This window comes from Heloderma suspectum, chromosome 3 (assembly GCF_057233095.1).
Source record: "Heloderma suspectum isolate Gila_16-S chromosome 3, 16-S_ref, whole genome shotgun sequence".
Lineage (NCBI taxonomy): Eukaryota > Metazoa > Chordata > Lepidosauria > Squamata > Helodermatidae > Heloderma > Heloderma suspectum.
Window position 1 is genome coordinate 182,367,969 of NC_139460.1, and position 27,217 is coordinate 182,395,185.

General features: G+C 45.6%; 1 protein-coding gene across 1 annotated transcript in view; it reads left to right on the forward strand.

Moving 5' to 3' along the window:
- LOC146350504 (uncharacterized) overlaps positions 1-27,217 on the forward strand; it is a 46,991-nt gene that overhangs the window by 15,925 nt on the left and 3,849 nt on the right. The window contains exons 3-7 of the mRNA XM_084845135.1: positions 7,233-7,394; positions 17,963-18,143; positions 18,975-19,126; positions 23,140-23,166; positions 24,869-24,987. Coding sequence (XP_084701261.1) covers positions 7,233-7,394; positions 17,963-18,143; positions 18,975-19,126; positions 23,140-23,166; positions 24,869-24,987 — 641 coding nt within the window. The remainder of the gene's footprint in view (positions 1-7,232; positions 7,395-17,962; positions 18,144-18,974; positions 19,127-23,139; positions 23,167-24,868; positions 24,988-27,217) is intronic.

The following is a 27,217-nucleotide window of genomic DNA, read 5'->3' on the forward strand; positions in this document are numbered from 1 at the left end:
GGTGCACCCGCCCTCTGGAAAGCCGCCCCCTGCACTGTTTGGGAGGCAGAAAATGTGACATCTTTCAAATTCCTCTTGAAAACGCACCTTTTCACCCAGGCTTTCTCTGGGCTGTAAGTACATCAAGTATGCTGCTCCATTTTACTGCTCCTTGATTTTTTTTACTGTAGTTGGAAGTGTTTTTAATGCTCTGTTTTAATGTTGTGTTTTTAATATTGCACTTTACTATTGTGAACTGCTGAGAGATTTTATTATATTCAGCAGTATATAAATGCCAGAAATAAATAAGATTTTGACCAAAATTCAGACAACCATATTCCTAAGTACAATAACACTGTGGCTTCTGCTGTAGACTTCCAGCACTGCCTGTTAGACCTCCTTCACACTTAAATTATCTGCTGTATTTTATAATGTTACTCTTAGACTGTGCCTGAGCACTAATATCTCATTGCTCTTCCATTAAGCTACAAGTCGAATTGCAACTTACTTTCCACTAGGGCTGTGCACTGCTTTGGTCTGAAGCCCAAATAACGAGGCGAAGCAGGCTGATTCGGAGGTGCCTTGTCGGATCAGAAGCAGATCAGAATAGCAACAAGGTGCCCTGAAGCAAAGCAGCTTGTCGACGAGGTGCCTCGTCCACCTCGGAGATTCATAGTTCTTCCTATGCCTTCTGAGCAGCCCAGACAGGCTGTCTCCAAACTGTATCAACTTGTGAAAGATCACAGAGCGGGGGGGGGGGAGGCAGAGGTGCCAAATGTATCAATTTGAGAGAGATCCAGCCACTGAGAGGGGCAGAAGACAAGGGGGGAGCGGGGAAGGGAGAGGGGAGAGGAGGAGGAGGAGGAGGGCAGGAGTGAGCTTTGCATTGAGTCAGCCTCCGTTTGCTCATTGTGAGAGTGGTAGTGTTACAGGAGAGGAGAGGACTAGAAGCTAGAGCAGTGGTATCCAAAGTGGGGTGTATGCACCCCAGGGGGGGCGCAAGACGATCCACTGGGGTGTGTGATCTGCCTGATAATTGAGCAGCCCCTGCTGCCCTGATGAGCTGCCATGGTGTGCAATGATGGTGGCGGTAGAATGGGACGGGAGCTGCAAGAGAAGCTCCACGGCATTTCTCTCTCGGCTCCAGTCCTATCCTGCCTCTGCTGCGGCCACTGGGAGCAATTGCACCACTCTCTGCCGGGTATGGTAGAGGAAGCCTTAGCCCTTCCCGCTCTCCTTTGGCAGAACGAAGCTGAGAAGAAAGTGCGTGCTATGACAGCTATGTTACTGTCTCCCCACCCTTCTGTAATAGGTTTACCAATCATTCTTGTTTGTTCATTTAAAAATCCAGAAAATTTCACTGTAGTTGCTCATTTTCCCCCTTTCAACTCTGTCTCAACCATTAGTTTGTCCTTACTTTGATTCTGTCTAGATATAGATAGATAGATAGATAGATAGATAGATAGATAGATAGAAAGAAGTATAAATGTATATATAAATATAGTACTCTCCTTTCCTTGTTCTTGGCTTCCCTCCACCTCCCCTTCTCAATTCCTTCTCTTCCCACTTTTGATCTCTTTTCCCTAAAACAAAACAAAACCAAAATTAAAAAGCCCTTAGGATTATAGTTAGTCCCCGCACCCCCTTTGCTTGTAGTTTAGTGTTTGCTTTTCTTTTGCTCATGTGTGTGTGCGTGTGTGCACGTGCTTGTGCTGTGCGGACAAGCAAACAGTGTGTGTCAAAGGATACACACAGTCCACATTTCCAAAAACAGAGGGCACTGCTGTGCCCTCCTGGCAGGGTTGCTGTGTTGCTTTCTACCTCTGTCCGTCCAGCACAGAACTGTCGTTGCTCTTCGTTCAAGTCAGTGTGCCCACCTGGCAGGGTTGCTGTCTTTGTTTGCTTCCTTCCTACCACCCAGTATTTTCCCAAGCAATTCAGCCAAAGAGACCCTGAGGTTATTGACTGTGAACAGGACAGTAGTTCTAGAGGAAACGGGTTATTTGCACTTCAAAGAAACCTACAGCAGAGTTTAGGGATAGTGACCTCCTCACCGCTTCAACACCTAACTTGATTATCCCTTTATGAACTTTGGTTTGAGTTTCTGAGAACAGCAAATTTCACCTGCGCCATGCACAAAACTAGTGGGCCAAACTGTCTGAGATTTGGCAGGTGGGATGCCCTCCAGAGAGGCTGTGTGTTCCCTAATGTTCATGCACTTCTGTGCAAGCAGTGAAAAGTTATAACTCTTTGCTTTGAGAGATTTCCTTGAAAAAATCAAATTTTACTGGCTAGTGGGCCAAACTGTCTGAGATTTGGCAGGTGGGATGCCCTCTAGGGGGGCTGAAAATTCCCCAAATTTCATGTATGTATCGTGAAAACTAAAAAAGTAATGGCCATTTGTGTTTTCCATTCCAAGTCAATGGTAAAACGCCAAAAACGACAGATTTGGGTATTTGAATCTCGCTTCGGATTCGGATCTGAGTCAAAGCAGATGGGGTCTGAATTGGTCACTTTGGAAGGTCCAAAGTGGCATCTGAAGCGAAGTGGGGCTGGTGTCCATGCACAGCCCTACTTTCCACAAGTAGGGGAGAGGTAACGAGTGGGGTACTGCAGGGCTCAGTCCTGGCCCAGTGCTCTTCAACATTTTTATTAATGACTTGGAGGAGGAGGTGCAGGGAATGCTGATCAAATTTGCAGATGACACAAAATTGGGCAGGATAGCTAACACTTTGGAAGACAGAAACAAAATCCAAAGTGATCTTGATAGACTGGAGCACTGGGCAGAAAACAACAGAATTACATTTAATAGGGATAAATGCCAAGTTCTGCACCTAGGAAAAAGAAACCAAATGCACAGTTACAAGATGGGGGATACGTGGCTCAACCACACGACAAGAGAGAAGGATCTTGGAATTGTTGTAGATCACAGGCTGAATATGAGCCAACAATGTGATGCTGCTGCAAAAAAGGCCAATGCTCTTTTGGGCTACTTTAATAGAAGCATAGCTTCCAGATCCCGGGAAGTACTAGTTCCCCTCTACTCAGCATTGGTTAGGCCTTATTTGGAGTACTGTGTCCAGTTCTGGGCACCACATTTTAAGAAGCATGCAGACAAACTGGAGAGGGTTCAGAGGATGGCAAGAAAGATGATCAGGGGACTGGAAACAAAGCCCTATGAAGAGAGACTGAAAAAACTGGGCATGTTTAGCCTTGAGAAGTGAAGACTGAGGGGAGATAGGATAGCGCTCTTCAAGTACTTGAAAGGTTGTCACAGAGAGGAAGGCCGGGATCTCTTCTCGATCATCCCAGAGTGCAGGACAGGGAATAATGGGCTCAAGTTACAGGAAGCCAGATTCCGGCTGAACATCAGGAAAAACTTCCTGACTGTTAGAGCAATACATCAATGGAACCCATTCCCTAGGGAGGTGGTTGGCTCTCCCACACTGGAGGCATTCAAGATGAGGCTGGACAGCCATCTGTCAAGGATGCTCTGACTTGGATTCCTGCATTGAGCAGGAGGTTGGACTTGATGGCCTTGTAGGCCCCTTCCAACCGTACTATTCTATGATTCTATAATAAAAAACGTTGTTGGCAGTTCCCTTTAAAAGAAAATATAAACCCTGCACCTATTTTTCTGACATTGGGAAGGTGTAATCTCCTTCTAGGGGGCTACTATGCCTGAAATTATCCAGTTCTGACCAAGAGAAAAAGTTAGGTTTTTTTTCTAATTTCCCATGGTAGTTAACAGGAAGCATAAATACTAATTTTTCCAAACCTTGACTCAGGTTTGGTGCTGAGCTGGAGTGGTCTGACTACAAATTGGCCAGCGCAGAAGTGGGAAGTTTTCCAAAATGCTGAATTGGGGTCTGAGTTGAAGTGGGGTGGGGGGGTCAGTGCACACTTCTTATGTATGTATGTAATCTATACACACACTCAAGCACACTGCATGCACGCACCACACACACACATATATTAGATGTTAGCTTAGACTCATGTGCGTGTGTGCACGTGCAAATTTGTGTTATTGGCCTGTGTCCCGGATCTTTTAAGACCCTAGCAACGCCCCTGTTTGAATGTGTCTAAGTATGGGGTGTCCATCGTGGTGCCATGGGGAACAACGTGCACACAGATACTTTTCTCAGCACCTGCCATGCTCCTGGCCCCTCCTGATTTTTATTAACTACTTTTGTTTTTAACTTGGAGGCTGGCTGCAAAGCAAAGTGGTACCCTTCAGCGCCTTCTTTATCTGGGTTCAGTACAGTTCTTTTGTGTTTTGGAGCTCAGATCTCACTTCTGTCTTGTACTTAGGTTCTTAGATAAGTTATTTTTCTTTTAGTCTCACCAGGGCTGTGTCTCCAAGACAACTAGGAGTCATTTTTGGTCCAGGCAGGGCTCCACGAGGGTATGCGTCACACCATTCTAAGTCACTTCACTTCCGGGTAGGGTGGGGGGGTTGGAGTGAACGTCATCTGAGAGGCAGGGGCTGCTCAACCGATAAGAGAGGCTTCCCCCCCTCCAGGTTCTCCCCCCCCTTCTCCCTAACAAAGGTGCGAAATAGTTGCTTCTGATGTGCACTTTAGGGGGAGAAGCCTCGCTACCAGCCCCAAGCCTCCTAACATGTTGGTGTGCTGGATCGCCTTAACAGAGGGGTGAAATAGTTGCTTCTGATTTGGGGGGAAAGCATCATTGAGCACAATGAGAGTTACTTCTGAGTAGGCACTAATTGGTCTGTGCTGGGAAACACAGGATGGGAGACAGGAAATACCCCTTGACCAAGGTCATGGTGAAAGGCACATCCCTGGGCAGGGTTAGCATACCTGTCCTGAGCTAAATGTGGGGGTTGGGGCACACAGCAACTATACTGCAGAGACTTAAGGAAAAGAATCGGACTTTAAGCAGTCTCAGGAAATCTGGTTTTTCCCTGATAAGCTCCAGGGTGGCTGCTGGATGGCCACGACGTCATGTATCCCTAATGACTTCAACACGCAGCCAGCTCGGAGTAAATCGCTGGTAGACACCCTGCAGTTTTCCCTCTGGGAATGAGTGTTTTGTGACCAGCTATGCCTACTACGGCAGCCATTTTGTGAGAATGCCCACAACAGGCTCTCAAAATTCCAAATGTGCTCATGGACCCAAAACACTGGGGACCTCTGATCTAAGTGAATCTGCTGTTATATTTTACTTTGTACATGATTATGCTGAATCTGCTGTTCTGCAATATATACTGGTTTTACATAGAATGTTTGTTACTTAATTAAAATGTTATGCAGTTACCAAAAATATCTTACAGATGGCCCCATACTGATTGGTTTTGAAGTAAAAAGGGGTCACCCACAAATAGAAGGGAGACTTCTGCATGTTGAGGTATGCAGAAGTATAAAACATTAAGCATTGACCCTAGGTTAGCCAGGTATCCTACTTTACAGAGAAGAGTTGTCCATTTGAAGGCATCCTCTGTTTGAAGGTATCCTCTAAACCTGTCCAGTCCAAGTCAGGTTTAAAGATAAAGAACCATAAGAAATGATAAGAAGAGAGAGCAGGACATCAGCAGTTCGCATCTGGTTAACAGACTGAGCAGGCACACAGGTCGTGTCTTCTCCATTGTAGTGGGATCTATTGTATTTCTATTTTAATTAGAGTAATTATTTCTAAATTTGCATATATACATATACATTAGCATATGCAATTTTTGTGCACTCTGTGTCCTCTTTTATGCTCTTTTTTGGTAATGTGTGGCCTCTTTCTTTGCAATAACTTGCCACTCTAATTGATTCCCTGAAAGCGGTTAACAGAAATTCCCAAAACTTGTTAGATGAGGACTGCACATGGATGTCACAACCTCACTTTCTTCCTTGATGGTTTGCATACCCTCTTCTGTGCTCTGATATGGGGGTGGAGGGTGCTGCAAGTCCCTTTTTTAACCCTCAAGAAACCAGGCAACAAGTGAAGGGGTGGCCATTGGTCATCCATTTCCCTAGCATGACACAACTCAGTCAATGCCATTGCACACTTTGGAAGTGGGGGAAACAGGAAGCAGAAGACAAAACAGCCTCCTGACCAAGCAGGGAGGGGAATGCTTCCAGGGATACGCGCAATAGGAAGACATGGAGTTTGTGAGGAACTGCGTGGTAATGGTGGTGTTGGGAAGGAGTGAGTGAACAAGACAGCAGAAGGAGAGAGGGAAGGAGAATGGAATGAGCATGACCAGGAAAGACAGACAGACAGACAGAGGAAACACACCAACACAACTGGGTGGGATACACTGGAGACACAGCATAACGGTCACAAGTCCCACTTGTAGAAATGCAATTTCTCATGAGCCGTTTTACATAACTTTTATGCATCTTCTCTGCAGAGGAGCTGATGGGGAAGGGCCATTGCAATCCTGCTCCCTTGTGTACCCAGTAGATTGTGTAAACAGGGCTAAAGATGTTAATTGTTAATAGTTTATTAACAGTGTGCACTTACTAGCTTGCCATGAGTTCGTCAAGTACAATATCCAATACAGACAATGATGTATTGGACTTAAGTCACCTCTCTTCCCATAAGCTGGTTGTGCTGATGTAAGATCAGGCCCAATTTCTTTAGCTGCACCAAGTCCAGGTGTTATGCAAATGCCAAAGCCCTTGGTCTACATGGACAACTTCTTTTGCATGGACTTAACTGGCGGCATCTCTACACCAGCCTAAAATCCTGCATTTAAAATAGGGCTTTCTGCTTCCGTTGTAAATGCAGGATCATGACTCCCTTTTTCACGTACTTCCTTTCCCCCCACCCCTTCCCCCTCCTTCTCCCCATATCTGAGTCTTCCATTCGCTTTCATTGATCTTGTTCCTCTTCTTGCCGCTTTTACTCTTTTCACGGAGGAAACTGAAGCGGAGCACAATGGGGTAATTTGATAGCTCATTATCTGCGATCTATTTAAAAATGGAACAAAGGGCATTTAGTGCAGGAGATGCCTTGAATGATCACAGCATAATGTAAAGAGCCCACAAACTTCCATGAAAGAGCAATCTCAATCGCAGGATAAAAGCTTGGTGTGAAGGAGCCTTGGAGCAGTAGCTGTCTGTTTAAGTGGGGAAGTTCCAAGTGCTAGTCTTAATTGGGCCACAATCAGGCTGGCTTGAGCTGATTCTTTGAGGAGTGTCCCCTTACAATGGCCAGCATGGGTGCAGTATAAATTACAGTATTTTCTGGAAGCAATAATTTTTACAGAAAATATCCAAATCCTTGGATTTTTTTCATTGTAGGTGAACCAAGGAAATGCCAAGGCCCTCAGCTCAGGCCTGGGTTATCTGGAGCACATCTGCCAACTTATTGAAAAAATTGGACAGCTACAAGAGCACAATCTGAGATTACAGAAAGAAATCTGCAGCTTGCAGAAGGAGCAGAAAACAAACCAACTAAATGAGGTAAGAAATGGTTGTATCTATCCACCTGAACTGACCTTCCATTACCATGTAACTCTCCTTTCCTTACCTGCACCACGTCCTAGTCTTCTCTGTCTACTATGCAGTATTTCCTTTTGGACATGGAAGCCCTTGGTCAAAGGCTGATACTGCACAAGAGACAGAAGAGAATGGAATGAAGAGAAAACAGGGAGTAGAGCTTCTGTTCAGCTTTCAGCAAATTATTGGCTGAGCACATTCCTCGCACTTGTTCTTATTTCTTTTATTGAAATCTATCTATCTATCTATCTATCTATCTATCTATCTATCTAGTTGGTTTGGGCAAGTTCAGTTTTTATACATAAATGTTTATATAGACATTAATAAATATTTGAAATGTGTATATATAAATTATTATTTACTTCCAATAAATATTCAAAGTAGTAATAGATCTGAGGGGCTAACATGACAGCATGGTCCCAAACCATTTAGGGCTTTTAAGGCCAAAACCAGCACCTTGAACTGGGCCTGTGAACTAACAGGCAGCCAGCATAAATGATAAAACAATGATATGGCAATATGATCTGAGCGCCTAGCTCCCACAAACATTCTAGTTGTCATATTCTGTACCTGTTGCAGTATTATTTAATTATTGCATTTCTATACCATCTTTCTGGAACCAACCAAGGCAGTTTACAAAAATTCAGAAAACAAGAATGATTAAAAAATATGAACATAGTAAAACATTAAACACAATATTTAAAACTGAACAGTTTAAAAAGCCAAATTAAAAAGTTGTGTCTTGACCCCCTTGCTGAATGCTGAGAGAGAGAGGACCAGTCACAGCTCCAGAGGACCTTTGTCCAATTCTGTGGGAAAATCCCCCGGCAACATCAGGAAATCATCTATGAGTCACTGTGGGCCTACCATTACAGTTGGTCCTCTGCACTTGCAAAGGGTAGAGCCAACCCACAACCCAAACCTTACCAGACAGTGATCTGTCCACGACAATGAACTGATCGTAGGCTCCCTCATTCCCAGATCACCGTCCCCCATTCCAGTACAATGTGGGTCCTACCAAATGTGTTGGGTCAGATATTATTTGACACAGTCCTCTGGTTGTTATGGTGGCCATAAAGTCCTGGGCCACTCCACACAAGGCAGCCTCAGCATCAATGTTAAAGTCCTAACATCGCCTCTGAGACCACCTCTGTCAGCTCAGGTAGGGAGACTGTCAGGTAATAGGGTGAATGGTACACTGACAGAAACACGATCTTGTCTCTGTTACCAGTACCAGACACAGACACTCAAAACTGGCCGACTACTGAATCGGGTATCTGGTCAAGGAGATGGTATATTTATAGACCACAGCAGCTGCCTGCTCCCCGCTTCTCAAGCCTTGATTGCAGCTGCACCCCATACCCCAGAGGACACATTTGGGAGAGGGTTACACCACCCCCTTCATCCAACCAGGTTTCTGTTATGCATGTCAGGACAGCTGTTTCTTCCTGGACCAGATCACAGATGATCACCCCCTCACACCAGACTGGCCTGCACTTATCAGCAGCACCTTGACATCTGAGGGGACCAGCAAAAGGCCAGATTGGGGGATGGGCTGGAAGGTGAAATAGTATATAGATGTCAGGACCGCCTTCCCAACACCTGACAGTCCCATCCCCTACCACCATAACACACTCTGCCCATAACTACTTCTATGGTGGCCCCTCCTGCCCCACCATTCTCCCCTCAAACACATGCTGGACTCCAAAGACACCACAACGTAATTAAAAACCCAATCGACTGCTGCTCCATGTTGTTCCAGTTGCTGATGTGTCCTACTCTGTTGTCTCTGCTGAAGCCACTTCCCATAAGCCTTCAGGGCAGAGAGGTGGGGGAAAGAAATTGGAAATGCTCAGCTCTTGATGATGGTCATAGTCCCTTTCCTGAACCAACTGTGCAATAAAAACTATGCCTTTGTCACATGTGTTTTTCTTCTTTGCTAGGGACTGATAGACAGGGCTCCTTTCTCTTCACCCTAGAACAATCTGGATTCATTCAGCTGGCCTCCAGATGGGGCTCAGGGTACTTCCAAACAAGGCTTATGTTTTCCCGCCATTTCTTCTATCTTTTTTTCTTACAGCAGAAAATCCATTATGGAAAAAGGGTGACATTGCTGCGTAATGCCTTCTGATTGGTAGCACTACATGTGGAAGCACCCTTAGGCAGTTAGTCAGGGAGCTTGAGCCCCCCCCCCCCCCCCCGTCTGGATGCCATGGTCTCAGATGAAGAGACTGATTCAGAGTTAGAAGGGCCTGATTTAGGGCCTGGCCAAGTTTTGGATTTCTGGTGCTGGGAATTCCTTTCTGCCTAGTTTCACAGTAGATTGCGATCAAGGGGATGCTGCTACTCCTTCTCCCCTCCAGCCAGAGCCAGCCTAGGAAGAAGCTGCTGAATTGCCCCACCTGAGAAACATTGCTTGATAAGGGATGAGGAGGTAGACTTGGCAGAAGAAGGGGCATGCCCAACACTGCCTCCTAGGCAACACCAATGGCTGGAAATGGAGGAGAGGAAGAGACACCCTATGAGGTGCCGTTCTCAACTGCAGGCGAAGATCCCCTGAAGAATTAGATAGACAAGCAAGGAACTCTAATCACCCCACCATCGCCTAAAGCTGGTGCAGAGACACAAGAGCTTTTGGGTACAACATAGCTGATCCGGGACACTCCTTTGCTGGATTACTCTTGAACCCTGAACTTTTGCATGCCTTGAATCCCATGCCTTGGGACTCTGCCTTAGATTATACTGCTGGACTTTAAGACTCTGAGCATTTCTAAATGAGGCTTGTATCCTGCACCCTTACCAGGGCTTCTCTTTCCAGATTCTTTGCAGGATCAAGATCAGCTCTTTTACACGGGCCTTTTTCCTGGGTTTTCTCTCTCTCTGCCATTCTATATGTTTCATTATATAACTACTAGATGGCATTGTGGTACAGTGGAATTGAACTTTTACACGCAGCTTCTATGGCGGGATAAAAAAAATACAGACTTTGTTAGGAAAAAAATCCACAATAATGATTGCAAAGAGCAGGAGATGCCCTGGAGGATGACGGTGGCATCTAAAGGACTCACAAACTACCGTAAGTGAGCAATCACGAGTGCACAATAAAAGCCCTGTATAGAAATGCCCTCTATTTCTGGCTCTGCTTGGATAATCTGATTTAATTTGAACTTGGGCTCATGAAGGACTCTTGATCCATGAACTCCAGTAAAGTGCTTGTGTTTGTGTCCTGCTGTAATACAAAGGTTGTGAATCCCTGATAAAGAGGTGCAGAGAAAATAAAGTTTATAAACTCAACAACCAAAATGCATTAAATGTAAGTACAGTAAGTCTGTGGTATTTTTATGCAAAGGCCAATTAAATATATGATAAAAAGTGACCCATTCACAACAGCAGAAATTGGTGATGCATTTACCTGCTATCCTTGCAATATGACTTATACTGGCAATGATACCATTCTGCTGCCTATATAAGAGAAATATGGGATTTTAAGATGCCACAATACTCTTTGCTGTTTTTTTTCACAATATCTCTGGAATTTGATATAATGTACATAACGTGCTTTGAACATTACATAAATGCTAAAAGGTGGTGATGGTGTGATACCAACTGTCAACAAATTCTTATTCTGCTGGACCACATGGCCTAGGGCAGGAGTCCCCAACCTTTTAGGGATTGTGGGCACATTTGGAACTTTTAAAAAGTGTTGTGGGCACCTTCACAAAATGGCTGCTGTGGTAGGCAGAGCCAGTGATAAAACACACATCACGGGAGGCAATCTGGTGAGGCTAAAGGACAAGTAATTTGCACAGTAAACAGAGTACAGGGTAGAGATGGGGTTTGAGCTTCAAAACACAAAACCTACCCTTTCAACCCAGAGTTTTTTGCTCTAAGCAGAACATCCATTTCATAGAAGGCAAAATATTCATTTCAGAAAAGGCGAACTCTCTCTGCCTCAGCCAACTCACCCCATAATTCATTCATTCATTCATTCATTCATTCATTCATTCATTCTCTCTCTCTCTTTCTATGCCAGCCAACTCCCTCCTCCACAATCTCTCTTCCTCTCTCTCTGTGTTAACCAACTCACCCCTCCAATCTTTCTCTCTCTGCATCAGCTAACTCTTTTCCCAAATCATAGAATTGGAGAGTTGGAAGGGACCTCAGAGGTTATCTAGTCCAACCCTCTTCTCAATGCAGCCTCTGCACTGCAGGATGCAGCTATAGCATCCCTGATAGATGGCCATCCGGTCTCTGCTTAAACACCTCCAGTGAAGGAGAACCCACCACCTCCTGAGGCAATCTGTTCCGCTGCTGAACAGTTCTCACTGTTAGGCAGTTTCTCCTAATGTTTAGCCAAAATCTGCTTCCCTGCAATTTCCACCTGCCTCTGGAGCAACAAAGAACAAGTCTATTTCATCTTCTGCATGACAGCCTTTCAGATATTTGAAGACCACTATCATGTCTCCTCTTAATCTTCTCTTCTCCAGGCTAAACATACCCAGCCTTTTAACTGTTCCTCACAGGACTTGGTTTCCTCACCATCCTGGTTGCCCTTTTCTGGATGCTCTCCAACTTGTTAAAGTCCTTCTTAAAATGGTGCACCCAGAACTAGACACAGTACTCCAAATGCAGCCTGACTTAACACAGGATAGAGCGGAACGATTACTTCCCATGATCTGGACACTATGCTTCTGGTAATGCAGCCCAATATTGCGTTAATTTTCTTAGCTGCTAGCTCATATTCCACTTGTGATCCACTAGGGGCGCAATCCTATAGCTGCTAGTCAGTGACTAGATGGCCATAGGATAGGTCAGTTCCCTGAGAACTGACCTTCACCCCCTTCCGCACTGTGTTTGTGCTTGGAAGAGGAGTGCAGAGCTGCAAAAACTGAGCGTTCCTCAGGGCATGCCAGGGCAGGGAAGTCAGAAATGCCAGTAGGACACATCCAACGTGTCGTCTGGCCGCTGCTTCCACTGCTCTGACTTTCTGCAGCTAGACAGCCAAAATCGGCTGTCTAGCTGCAAATGCAGGGCGGCTGAAGCGCAGAGGGGAAGATCCCCTCCACGCTTCTCCTGCCCTGCATTGGATAGGCAGTCATCTCCAAGTTCGGAGCGCGATACTATATCTACTCAGAAGTAAGTCCCACTGAATTCACTGGGCCTTACTTCCAGGTAAGCAGGCAAAGGATTGTAGCCTAAAAGTTTTAACTATGTTGGAAAAATCAAAGCAATCTTATCTATGCAACAAGTTGCAATCTGACCTGGATTCCTGCACTGAGCAGGGGGTTGGACTCGATGGCCTTGTAGGCCCCTTCCAACCCTACTATTCTATGATTCTATGTTAATGGATTATGATCAGTGGTGTAGTGGTGGTGGGTTGCGCCGGGGCATTGGTCTGGCACTTTTTTTGAAGCCAGCCCCCAGCTGGGTCGCAGTCTGCTAGGGAAGGAGGAGGGAACAGAGGGAGTCCCGACGGCTGCCTCTCATCAGCAGGCCAGACAAAGGGAGCAAGGGGGAGAGGGAGCCTGAGGCAACTCTGCAGCCTCCTCTCGCCCCCCCCCCTTCTCCTCCTCAGCTCTTGGCTTCTCTGCCTGTCCCTGCTCTGTGTCTGTGCACCCGGTGCTGTGCTCGTCTCCTGCAGCACTGGCCACCTGTTCAGGGCTGCTGCTGCTGGCCACGGCAGCAGCAGGAGAGGGGTGGGGGGCACTGCCACCATTATTTACTTATGGGGCAGGGCAGGTGGCTGGTTTGTGCCAGTTTTTAGGATTTATCACACAATCCTATGCATGTTTATTCAGAAGTCAGTCCCACTATGTTCAATTGCCAATTGGGCTTTCTCCCAGGTAAGTGTGTGTACGACTGCAGCCTTAGCTGCTTTCCCAAGATCTCTGTAAATTTAATTCGAAATAAACACCCATTAGATTGCACTGTTAATTCTTGAACAGTAATTTCTACAGTAAGCAGAATTGCCAAATGCAACCTGCTCTGTCAGCTACACTTTTTGGTAAAAGGTTGGCATGTATCTGGGCAAACAAACCCTGGTGGAGGGAAGGGAAACAGAAAAAAATCAGTTGCTGGGAGGGGAGAAAGAAGGTAGGGGTGTGTGTGTGTGTGTGTGTGTGGTTCAATGCAGCTGGGTGTGTGGACGTTTCTGTTGGGGGATGGAAGAAATAAAATGAAGGAGCTCAGGGAAGGCTAATGGGTAATGTTGGGATGCCAAGGGAGTGTGCAAGGGGGCTGTTTAAATGAGATGGGATCTGTCCATGAGGGCTGAGTTGAGAGAGTGAAGCTTCCATAGAGGATCATATTCTGAAAACCTAAAATGTTTGTGTGAGTGAGTGAAAAAGGTTAACACCCCTGCTTTTTTTCCCCGCAGACATCCAATTGAAATAGCCCTGCCTTACTCTCAGCTGCACTGAGTTTGGATCCCAGTTGAAGACTGTATGTCTTACAAGGTTGTACAATCCTAGAAGGGGCGTGGCTGTGAGGGGGCGTGGCTGTGACTGTCACCAGGGGACCCCGCACTTCCGAATTTGCCACTGCACTACTGAGGAGGGATTTTTCATGCAATGGTGTTTTGTTAATGGCTTACTCAGATGGCATTCTTACTCTAGAATCTACAATATTTGCCAGGCTACTAATAAATTCATATTATTAACATTCATATCATTAACATTCATATTATTATTAGTGTAGCAGCAGCAGCAGTAGTATTTACTAATACAGATTCTGTTGCTATCCAAACTGGTTAAGATTTCATAGTCCATTAATAGACAGAAAGTCCCTTATTAGTAGTAATGTGCATGGAGGCGGGGGGGGGGGGCTCATGACCCAGCTGGTCTGCTATGGTAGCAGTATCCTAGCCTAGCTTCTAGTATATGTGACTGTGCAGAAGGAACAACTCAACTCTTAACACCTGCTTGAAGCAAAAACACCTGCTTGAAGCACACAGATTCTCTCTCTGTGTGGGCGCATGTGCGTGTGTCACAGCTACCCAGTGGGTGATTTTGTTAGGGAAAAGTAACTTTAAGAGGGATCAATGAAGCTGTGTGTGTCTGCTTATCCCTTCCCCCTGTGGTTTGTTTTCTCTAAATAATCTTTAGAAGCTGCCTTAGTATAAGGGTCCACACCAGTGATGCAGAATCTCAGGTCTGGGAGTCAAATCCAGACTGGAGGCAGAGAACCCCTCAAGCCCTCAGGAGAGACACCACTTGAAAAGACAGGAACTCACAAGGAGCGCTAGATTGAGCCAAAGGCCTTCTTGTGAGAAAAGATCTAGTTGCACATAGGAGACTTGTCCACATTAGGACCTTTTCAGCTGCAGTCACTATCAGCTCACAGCTGAGGCTTGGGTGTGGCTCTGACAGCCTTTGCATCAGTGTAAGGCTGAGAGAGTTGCTGGAAACCATGTCAGTCAACCTTCCTGAAACCAGCTTCCCTTGCCTTTGGACTGCTTCCTGGACTGATTCCTGGTTGAGTACTTCTGGACTGAACTCTGACTCTCCTTCTGCCTGTTCCTTTCCTGGTGCGTTGCCTTGGAACCTTGTTGCCTGTGACCTAGACCATTGAGACTTTGTATTTTGCCTGATTGCTGTTTGTGCTGGCCACCTTGGAACTCTTAGACCCTTGAACCTGCAACTGCTAGGCTCAGACTTGGGAACTATGACAACAATATTTGCCCATCTCTAGTCTGCCAGTAGCTCATCTTTTATCCCAGGAGTTCTCAAAGATTCCAGGCAGTGGCTCTGAAATAATGTGTGCAAACTCCTTCAGCAACCAGGGATGCAATTCGTCTGGCCCTCGAGACTTGAATGCATTTAAAGTAGCTAAGTGCTGTCTAACCATGTCCTTACTTATTCTGGGCTGCAAATCCCTCCATGTATAATTTTTTCTACTTGTCCCACTTTGAACACAACGCCCCTTGTGGGAGAAGACTGAAGCAAAATAGCCTTCTCTCCATTGTGTGTTACTAATTCACCATCTTCCCTAAGCAGAGGCTCTGCCCTTTTCTTGAACTTCTTGCTCCTAACATAGCCAAAGAAGCCCTTTTTGTTGTTTTTAGCATCCCTCGTCAGACTCATCTCATTCTAGGCCTTTGCTTTGCTGACACCATCCTTACAGGTTCAGTCTATTATACTCCTCCTTGGTAATACGTCCCCCCTTCCATTTTCTATACATGACCCTTTTGAGTTCATCTCATCAGAGTTGTCCAGCTCCCCTATTTTTCCTTCTCAGGGGATTAGTTTGTGATTATGCCTTATATTTCAGTGTTCAGGATCTCCCATCCCTCTTGAAGTCTTCTTTTCCTTCAGGGTTTCTAGCCATGGGATCCCAGCCAATGTTCCCCTCAGCTTTTTGAAACTGGCTTTCCTAAAGTCCAAGGTATGTATCTTGACTAAGCTCAGTTTTCACAGCCCTCTCTATCGCGAATTCAAAGATGATATGGTCACTTTCCCCTAAAGTCCCTGCCACTTTCACTTCATCTACCATTTCTTCCCTGTTGATCAGGACAGAACAGTAGACCCCCTTATTCCTTCTTCCACCTTCAGAGAGATGAAGTTGTCAGGAAGACAAGTAAAAAAATGTATTGGATATCCCCTTCTTTGCAGAGTTAGACTTTCATCAGGCTTTCAGTTGAAATCAGTTGTGTAATTGGCTTTTGGTTCAGTGACTTGTTTCTTGCCATCTCTCAGATTATTGTTTTGGGTTTTTTTTAATTTTCTTCCACTTCCCTTCTTTCTCTTCCCCTCATGTCTCCCCCCCCCCCGAGTCTTGAGCTGCAAAAATTGCTGATCCAGTGACAAGTCCAGCCCAAGGGCTCTTATCACACCACCACTGCATCACGCCACTGCAACCCCCAACTCCTTCGCCTGTCCTGCGCCCCCTACCTTTACCACTGTCACCTTATCGGCTCTATAGCAGGGCCAGAAGAAGCAGTTGTGTTGAGCTCTCACAACACCTTGTGGGACTTCGTGTGGGTTTTGTGAGACCGATCGGGTTCTTGTGGGGGATCATGTGGGTCTGGCAAGAGCTCCATAGCCACTTCTCCCAGCCATGAGCAACAAGGGAAGGAGAGAGAGGACAGTCGTTCTAGAGAGTCCCGCTGGCAGGCTCTTCTGGCGGTGGCTCCTGCTCTGCCACCTGATGCAGGCGCCTCACCATGCTTCACGGGAGGGCTGGCACTGTCCAGTGATTTTCATCTGTGACTCCCACACAGGACCTTGTGTTGGTCACCACAATTCTTACAAGCTTTCAGATGGCACAATATTGTATATGGTTTGTTCTGCAGAGCATATAAGCACTCTGTTGATTAATTTAGTGATGTCAATGAAGTTCACAATTTCCTGGTCTAAATTTCAAATTTCCCCAGCTCGTAATGTTTTGATGTATCAAACACCATTTCCCTTAGAAGTTCTTCTTTAGCTCAGAAGGTAAAACTGAAATCTGCATATGCACAGAATGTACTTTTAGCTTAGTTAAGGGGGTTGTTTTTTTGTTCAGTTCATAGACCCTAATAACAGCTCAGGCAGAGCTAAGCAAACATCCTCAAAGGGTGATCTTAAGACTCCCAAGATCTGTGCGTAAGCCCAGGGAGCTGGGGACCAGGGGGAGAGCTGTGCAATCCCTGAGCTTGTATAACCAAGCACATGGAAGGTTCACTAACCCAAATGGGCCTATATAGTATGCAAAGACCTTTTTATCTACTCTGTAAATTCTATATCCTTCTACCTTGCTTCCAATTCAGTGATCTCTTTAGCACTCTATGGCTCTTTAGTCTAGATGTGAGAGGCAGTATCTGTCCTCCCAAAGTATAGACTAAATTGTCTATGCTTGCTTCTTGCAGATTATTTATTTTTATTTTTATTATTATTATTATTATTATATTTTTATTGAAAGTTCTTTCTAGTATATCTTATTGTACCACCAAGTGTTGTGAAAAGACAGCTATGCACACAAAAATGTTATCAGATTCTTTCAGGAGTCATTCTACAATCTAGCGTTTTTGCATCTTCAGTGCTTGCAATTCAAGCATCCTTCAATTTAATTTGCTTGGAAACAGAGAGGAAAATATGGAGCATATACAAATCAGTCAGAAGCCTATGCAAAATGCAAATGTTCAGAACATTAATGAAGGAGGATTTAATTCTCTGAAATGCTTAATTCATAAAAGTTTAAACCAAAACAGTTATCTGGGACAGAACTTAGATCCTTGAGAATGACTATATTCAAGGTAATATTACTCACACTTATGGTGTAGAAATAATCTGCAGGTATTATCTGCAAAATGCTCTATGTTCAAGGGTGGAGCTTCTGTCCCCTAGGTTCCTAGATTATGTCAGAAATAGCATTTATTTTGTCCTGTAACTGGTCTTGGGATAAAGCTGGCCATCTCTCTCTCTCTCTCTCTCTCTCTCTCTCTCTCCCCCCCCCCCCCAGAACACCAGTCATTTGTGATATCTTGCGGCGCCAGTTACATATTCTGCCTAGTTGCAAATTCATTACAAGCATATCTCCTCTTTCACCTGGTGTAGGAGTGTTTTCTACAACATTGTTCCTGTGGTGCTGCCAGCATTTTGTTCAGCTCGTACCAAGAGGTGAAGAATTTTTTTCCTGGTTGGAGCAGACCATACAGCTTATTGGTTCAGAATGGAAACATATCTGACCTCTCAAGCATTCCAGAAATAGGAAGAAGAAATGAAAAATCAAGGAAAGGTGGGTTTCTGTCTTCTGGACCAGAGCCTTAATGTACAACATGCTTGTTATGAAATACGTCTTTAATCAGCACCCCCACAGTCACAGTGTCTTTAACCATTGTGACCAGTGTTTCTGAGGCATGCAGACTGCTTTCCCCCTCTTATACAGAGCAGCCTTTTAAAGGAGAGAGTGCCTCTGAGCCTTGCAAAGTGCTCACATTTTTTGTTTGTTGTTTTTTTAAATTAGATTTATCAAATCCCTAATAAAATAAATTATCTAAGCTTTCCACAATGATTTAAAATAGGAAAATGATAAAATACTGAATGTACAGTTCCATTCGCGTACCATGTCTGGTTACCAGGCTGGGAGTAAGTTACTTCTGATCAGACATTTATGTGATTGTACTATGAGTCCTGGACTCTTCATCCAGATCTCTCAAATTATTCCTTTCTAACACTGGCCTTAGTTTGACTGAGGCATTTACTTTGGGCTTGTTCTCTGGAGGACCAATACCCCAGGTGGCATCCTCTAGTCTATGCTATATTTCTCCCTTCACCATTTCAGTAAAAGGTAATTGTAGAAGAATGTGCCAGCTCATAACAGCTGGCACAAGTATGAGAATAAAGGGTGCTTCCAGACAAGGCTTTTACTGTGTGATCACACTGCTTCATTCACAAAATTTTATGGGAGGTCCAGATTACATAATCTTCCCTCTCCCATGTTTTCCCACCGCTGCTTCCATCTTTTTTTATTACCAGAAAACCCCATTAAGGAAAAGAAGTCAGAATAGCTGCACAATGCCTTTTGAGTATTAGTGCTAGGAAGCACACACTAATTTTCTAATTGCAGGAGGAGATGTTTGCCCGGATCCAGAAAATAACCAGCTGATAATGGAGTTAAAGTTATCAAACGGAAGGAAAAGTGGAGAGAATGTGTATAGAAAAGGGTGTAGTATGACTGATGGCCAAGTTTATCTGCCAAAGGAGCCAGCCATGAAAAGGGTGAGTGATATATAGCTTTAACAGACTATAATCACTTTATCAGATGCAAATGGGTTGTATGCCATGAACACTTATGCTATGATAACTCTGTTAGGGTGCAATCTTATGCTTAGAGAGAAAAAAAGCCCTACAACTCCCATAATTCCCCAGCCAGTAGCACATGCATAGGATTGTGCCCTTCGTCTTTAGGTTGCTACAACAGACTACCTCCATTGGCTACCTCTCTGGATACACACACAGAGAGATTCAGGGCCAAACAGCACTTTATATTATTCATGTATTTTAAAAAGGCACACTTAACCTAGCCACTTTTATTTTCAGGAAAAAGCAGCTATGGAGTACCTGGCCCCTTTAGTTTTGTTTTGTTTTTTTACATTTATTTTGGTTATTTGTACTTGTGCAGTTGTGCAGCTGCAGGTATCCAAAAATATAGGGGCTTTGCCTTGGCTGCTCTCTTGTTTGTCAAACATATAAGGGAGCACTCAAGGCTACACTGTAGGAAGGCTGTTTTGACAGCCTGGCACAGTTGACAGGTGGGGAAATGGGGTGTATATCACACACACACACAGCAAGGGTGTCCCCAGGGTTCAATGCGTTCCCCACTCGCTTTGGGGTAGAGAAATGGGGTGGTTTGCACTTCTATATGAAAATGGGGTGCTGGGACTTGGGGAGGAGTGCATTAGAAGGAGGGGATCCCCAAGGGTCGGGGTGGCACTTTCAATCCCTGGGATCCTTGGCTAACTGGGTGATCTTGAGCATTTGACAGGTGGGGAAAGTGCTCAAGATCGCCTGCTTCATCAAGTTTTCCCTCCCCAATTTAGTCTCACTGCACTCCTTGGGGGTGCACCCCACCCTGAGACGGCAGGAACCTATCTTCATATAAAAGTACATCCCACCCCTTATTTGCTCTTGTTCTATTAGCTGCGTGGGAGTTTGACAGCTGTCAAAGGGGCTGTCAAACTCCAGCTGGGGTAGTGGAAGGTGCGGCAGGGTAGGGGGGAGGCAAGTGGATCTGCTTGAAAAGGACTCTCTTTGTCATAGAGAGTCTTGGTGATCAAGGCCACAGTCAGGAAGAGCTGCAGGGGTTTCTGCCGCTCTTGCCAAGCAGCTCGCTGTCCGATGCCCTTTACCCTTGCTGGGTTGGCACGTCTGGGTTCAGACAACATGCCAACTCATTGTGGGGAAACAACTCACCCTGATAAAACTGGTCCTGCGTCAGATGACATGCTAACCCGTTGTGGGTTGTTTCAGAAAACAAGTCAGTGTGGGTTAGTGTGTCATGCAAATGGAGTCACTGTGTGCCTGCGCAGAAAGTACCTGCCAAAAAGAAGTTACTGGCTCTCTTCACACCTGAGTTTTTTTTAGCAGCATTGTTCTTCTTTAATCACTGGTTTTCACGGGAGCTTTAGATGACACCACTGCTCTCCTACTGCTATCTCACAACTTCCCCTACCTCTTTCCCCGTGTTGTCTGAGAACAGGGAAAACCCAGCATTTTCTGTGCTTGCGACTGAAATTGCCACTTCCTCTCTGTGTATTTTCCCTAGACTGCTTTGTCCTGCTTTGTGTGAGTGTGTGGTACGGGGTGTTCCTGGGCGGTGTTGAATAACATTGTCATGACAACAAATTGGTGGGAAGGGGGGCAGGTCACTGACCAGGCTTCAAGTGACTGTGTCTGCCTTCCCATTCCAGTATGGGCTCCGAGATCCCCTTGAACACAGGAATGCTTACTTCTGAGTAAACTCATTGGCTGTAAGGCTTTCCTGTCCTCGGAGTAAGTGCCACTGAAATCTATGTGGCTGGCTTCTGAGTAGGCATGCATAGGAGTGCACTGTAAGTCTACTTAGAGTAGCAGTCTTAAGGTCTCCCATCCCCTTCAATGCATTTACTTGGAACCTCCCCCTCCCATTGACTCCACTGACTGCTTCTTCTCCCTTTTGCTCACCAGTTTGATGGGCTTTTTTCCTCCCAGGGTGGATGGGGGAGTCTCCCTTCTCAGCCATGCAGGAGAATGGCTTGACTGTTCGGATTTCAGTGTGTATTAACAATGCCTTTTCTCCTCCCCTGAATAAATTCATCATGCAGAGCTTGGAATGGTCATTTTTAATAGCTTCCTTTTGGGTTGTGGAGTTGTTTTAGATAAGGCAGTAATGCTGAGGTGGTTTTCCATAGTACTCCCTCCCACCTAGACAGCCGCTACCTCTTCTCCTAGCCCACCTTACAGGGTCGTTGGGAAGCCAGAATAAGGGGGAAGAGCAACAACAGCGTGGGGTGGAAAAGCAAACTGGGTCTAATGGGGAAGGTGTCCCCCATGAAGCCATCAATCATGTTACAGGAACCAATCATCAGGGGAGGGGAGGGGGCATGGGGCCAGCAGCCCCCTTCTCTCCTGATTGTTCCATGCAGCTCGGCCCAGCCATGAAAAGATATAATGCGGAGGGATGCGTTATGAAAGATGCCCTGTATAGAAGGCCAGTCTAAATCCTGGAAAGGATCAGAAATCAAAAGGAATGGTTTGTAGTGGGATAAAATGCCAGGTGTGAAGAGAGCCACAGATGGGCAAGGCCAGGGTTAGGGTTCTTGGCTGACAGAATGCAAACTGGGACACAAAAGAGATGAGTATGCAAGGGAAGGAAGGACCCTAGAATTCTATAGAGAACTCATCCCTTGTTTTTACAATGATGTATTATGGAATGTAGGTATATTTATATAACTTAACATATATTGTATTATATTGCACAATTGAGGCATTTTTGTTTTTGGAGAATCTATAACAGTGACTGCAGATTAGGGGTGTATGAAATACTCACTCCGTTCCGTTTTGTGGTGTCCGCTGGGGGGGAGAGGCGATCTGTCCCCCACCCCCCCGAATCCTGGCTGGCTGGCTCCACTCCGCAGCAATTCCATGGAGCAGCTGGCCGGCCGTCTCCAAAGCCCCAGCGATATGGCTGCCATTGCCATATCACTGGCTGGACTGACGGACTGCGGACGCAAATGGCGTCCGGCGGAGTGGACGACATTTGCGTCCCTGCTCTTTGACATGATAGGCTACGTAAATGTTTACGTAGCCTATCACGCGAAGGAACAGGGATGCAAACATGCCATTATTTCATGCAATAGGCTATGTAAAGATTTACATAGCCTATCATGTCAAAGAGCAGGGATGCAAATGGCGTAGCAGACGCCATTTGCGTCTGCCATCCGTCAGTCCAGCCAGTGATATGGCAATGGCGGCCATATTGCTGGGGCTTTGGAGCTGGCAGCAGGCAGGATCCTACCGGTGAGGACTTCGGAGGTAAGAGATCCAATCCTCCATGGACTTGTGGGGGCTGGATTCTATTGAATCTGGCCTCATTGGGGTCCATGGAGGATTTCTCCAACATCCCTACTGCAGATGTACCACCTCCTGGCCAATGGGAAGCTCACCCAGTGCTTACCTAGTTCCTAAAATGTTGCCTGTGCATTTTCAGTATTTTCTGAAGCCATCCATAATGCCTAGAGTAGAAATGTGTTACTTTAAAGTGAAAGCTGGGTGCTTCCAGATGAGGCTTTTGTTGTGCCAAATTCACAGGATTCTGGGGCGGGGGGAGGAGCTCAGACATCATCGTCTTCCCATTTGTAACCCTCTCATGTTCTCCCATCATTTCTTCCATCTTTTTCTTGCCACAAAAATCCACTAAGGAGGGAAAGATGGAATAGCTGCATAATGCTTTTTGATTGGTAGTGGGAGCCATCTGCCTGGAAGTCCTGCAGATGTTGTAAATTTTATGCATATTCCTAGATCTTCTATCTGTTGTCTGCAGAGGGGCAGAGTTATTAATATAGACGATATTATGATTAAGATTATTTTGGATCATACCCTAAGTCTGTAACCCTTAAATGACATCACATTTGAGAAGTGACATAAAAAAAACTTGCCAAAGATTATTCATAATGACCGTGGACGTTTTTGGAACTGCTCCCAGGTATTCCTCCATAATGTATTATGTTTCTTTTTTGTCCTTCTGTTTTTAGGGTTTTGACATTAGCAGAGGAACCTCAGTAAGTAATCAATTCGTGAAATATATTTCACCTAATTTCCATATTTTCCCAAAACGTCTTCCATCTTTTTTCTGTTAAGGAAGAAAAGATGGATTAACTACACATTGTCTTTTGATTGGTAGTACTAGGGGCTGTCCATCTGGAAGAACCCTTGGTTGCCCCTTCTTCTGTCCATTGTTACTCTTTCCTTTCCCTTCCCTTCCCTCCTCCCACTGTTGAAATAAGATTATACACTGTTTGGAGCAAGGAAGGACATATCTTTTTGTTTGTTACTTTAAAATGCCATGTACACTAATTCTTTCTATCTATCTATCTATCTATCTATCTATCTATCTATCTATCTATCTATCCATCCATCCATCCATCCATCCTCCCAGTAATTAGACTGTGATGGCAAGTTCTCTGTGGGTCACATGGAAGCAGCATATTCCTTCTGTCTAATGCTGGCATGGAGATCATCTATGAGACTGGGGATTCCATGTGGAAAGTGGTTCTTGCATGGCGGCCCTAACATGAGAATCTGCCCCTAGTCATCTTGAGACGGAGGACACCTCTGCTTTGTGTAGACCAGGGGTGCGGAGCCTCCAGCTTAACCTGGCCTGGGCAGTTGCCACATCTGGACAGCAGAGCCCCTTCGGCTCCTCCAGTAGACTGGGCCTTCTGCCTAGAGGAATCCCTGCTGTTATAGAATCAATCACAGAATAGTAGGGTTGGAAGGGGCCAATAAGACCATCGACTCCAGCCTCCAACCTCAGATAACAGTAGGGATGTGGGCCAATGGCAGGGGACTCCCGTGGTGCTGGGGGGAGTGACCGCTTTTCCCAGCGCCAGCCAAGTCCTTTTGGATGGTGCACAGCACCCCTGTGGGGATGGTGCATGCTGCATGAAGCCAGGTTCGGCTGGCTTTGGGTGGGGAACCACTCTTCATAGCACTGGCTGAGTTACTTCCCGTGGTACGCGAAGAGCAACCACTCTTCCCAGCAGCAGCAGAGTGGTTTGCACGGTGCCCCCATGGGGACGAGATGTGTGGCATGCAGCCAGGGACTCAGCCAGTGCCAGGAGGAGTGGCTGCTCCTCCTAGTGCCACCCACGTCCCTTTCTCCAAGCTGGGAGAGGCGTGGAACTCTGTGACCCTCCAAGCTTGGAGAAAGGCCAAATGCCCAAGGGGGCGATGATGCCCATGGCTGTGGCCATGCCTGCTGATGTCATCTGGCCCACAGAGATCCTGCTGGTGGTGGTGGTGGTGAATCCCACCCCCACCAATACAGTTCTGCACCCCTGGTGCAAACAGTCACTTAGACCCCTTGGAGGAAGACAGGCTAAAAATCAAAAGAAGCCCATCAATATGGTCCTTGTTATTATCCTAGTTCCATTGAAGGCAATTGCATTATTGGGATTTCTCTGTTTCAGATTTTGTTATGCTGTGCTCTCCCATAGTTCACTGCAAATCCTCACTGACCGCTCTTTTTCTGTACACTGTCATGGAGATCTTTTTTGGTTGTGTGCTCTATTCTCTGCCTAAATTAGCCCTGTTGTCTCAAAATAACTGACCATAAAGAAGCTGCCCTGAACTTCCCACCTTTTGCAAAAAGCTAATTTTCAGGCATATGCATTCTATTTTTCAGTCCTCTGAGAAACATATGTGAGCTCTCCTGTCTGCTCACATTGCATTATCATGTCTTTGTACCCCCTCCTTCTGTAGGGTGAAAGTCAAGCCTGGAGAAGAATGAGAGACCTCACGTGGAAGACTAGGGAAAAGAACGAGAGCAGGCTGGGGCTGTCATCAGCTGCCTTGAAAAGGTCAAGTCCTCAGCTGCATAGGTAAGCCTCCTAGGATGTGAGCATTCATGTGAGCCGCAAGCAGTGGCAACAGTGGCAAAGATTCTAGACAGCCTTTCTTGTTCTGGACAGCAAAATAGTTGTTGCATAATTTAGAACCTGTGTGGTTTAGTGACTTGGATGGACTTAGGAGACCTGAGTTCAAAGCCTTGCCCATATATGAAATCAGTCAGAGCCTTGGACATGTTGCTAGCTCTGCTTGGTTATCTCACTAATAAAACTGACATATTAACTTCACAGGTAGCTGAGGAGATGAGTAATATAAGGGTTATTAAAGCTGATGATAATAATAATGACTGTACTATATGTCTGAGTGGTTGGGTGCTGTAACAGTCCAAATGTTACAAGCTCTCTTGTATTCCAAGAGGGACCTTGTTTTTTTAAAAACTATAGGCGGAGGAAATAGGTCTTGTTTCCACACACAGGGTGTTTCTACATTAAGCAAAAAACCCACAAAAATCTGCGACCTTTCCAGAGCTTCCTGCTTTCAGTTTCTTTGCGGGATTAGGAAGGGCTCCTTTACATGGCAGACACCTGGTTTGAAATGAGGGAGTGCCTTCCTCCCTCCCTGGCATGTGTGCAAAGGAGCGGGGTGGGGGGTGGGGTGGGTTCTTGTTTTCATAGCTTAACTTCAGCTGTACTCTTTTCTTGCAGCCCCCAGGAAACCTCTGACTTACTTCTGAGTTGACATAAAATGTAAGATTGTGCTATAAGTCTGCAACCGTTGGCACACTTACGTGGGAGTAAACCCCACTGAACCCAATGGGACTTACTTCTGAGTAGACATAAGATCACCCTGTAAGTCTGCAACCCTTGGCACACTTACTTGGGAGTAAGCCCCATTGAACTTAATGGGGTGCTCTGAATCAACAGACTTCTGAGCTTGGTGGGATGGGAGATCATATGTGTCTCCCTTCGTTGCAGGGAGGCATTTTACCCTCTTCTCCCTCCAGCTGAGAAATGTGCTCAAGCATTTGCATGGCAGACACCTGGGAATGGAGGAAAGTCCTTCCTCAGCAATACAGGAGCGGAGGCAGGAGTTGCAATCAACAGGCGATTCTTGCCCTCGCGTCTGTCAAATCTGCTCCTGCACACCCTTCTCCCATCCTCAGTGCCTTCATCATCCTGACCACGCCCCCAGCAACTGAAAACAAACACCCACAGCAGGCAGACAGAGCGGTTTCTCCTGCTATTGGAGAATTCACAGGGAGGTCATGCTGCTCCTGTTCTGTGGGGTGGAAAAAATACCACATTTATTGCGTTTGGGGAAAACACAGGATAGGTTGGGGGAAATTGCAGGAGACACCCTGGTGGGTAACAGTGTCATCTAAAGAGCCCACAAACTTCTGTGAGAGAGCCATCTCAATAGCAGGATAAAAGCTCCGTGTGATGAACTCCACAGATGTGTTATGCAATGCTGTGAACTCCCCATCGTGTTTCTTTAGCTGGGAAACTTGCCAGATCTTTAGGTCCTTCCTGAAATGACTGCAGGTGCCTTTTTAGTTTTCAGTGGTCTGAACAGCTGTTTAATCATTTGATATGGCTGTCTGACATTGTAAGCTCCTAAATAGCTAATATGCATCTGGCATTTAACTTGGAACTCAGTGGAGTTCCAGTTGCAGCTACAGAGTCCTTTATTAATCCCCAGCTTCTACAGCTATTAGCTTTTACAGCTGGAAAAGAAAACTGGGTTGGGCTAAACAAGTCCACTGTTATTGTTTGGACAGCTGAAAGAAATACAAAGCAGGAGGAGGTCAGAATTGGTGATGTGAGCAAAACAGCTGGAGATCAAATAAACAGATGTGAACATTTGTTGAAATTTGAATCTGGACCCCTGCTTGTTGTTGTGTTCAGAAGCAATAGCTTCTCATTTCAACTCACTCAGAAACAGCAGCTTCTCATCCCCACCCACCCCCAAACTGCTGTGATCTGCACACTACATAGAACACAGAAGATTGTGTGATGTGCTAGTCCATCTGCTGGTATAAATCAGCCCCTTTGCATCAGTGTAAGGGCCAGACATTCAGCAGAACCAAATGGCAAATCCTAAGCTGTACAATTCTAGATTCAAAGAACTGCAGTTTTCAGCAAATCCAATGTTGCATGAGTGGAAGTCCATTTGTGTGACAGTGTTTTCTCCCTTTCTCTTCTGGGTCCCCCAACCCTTCAGAGCAGATTTGAAGGAGCACAGGAGGCTGCACTGGGCACCCAA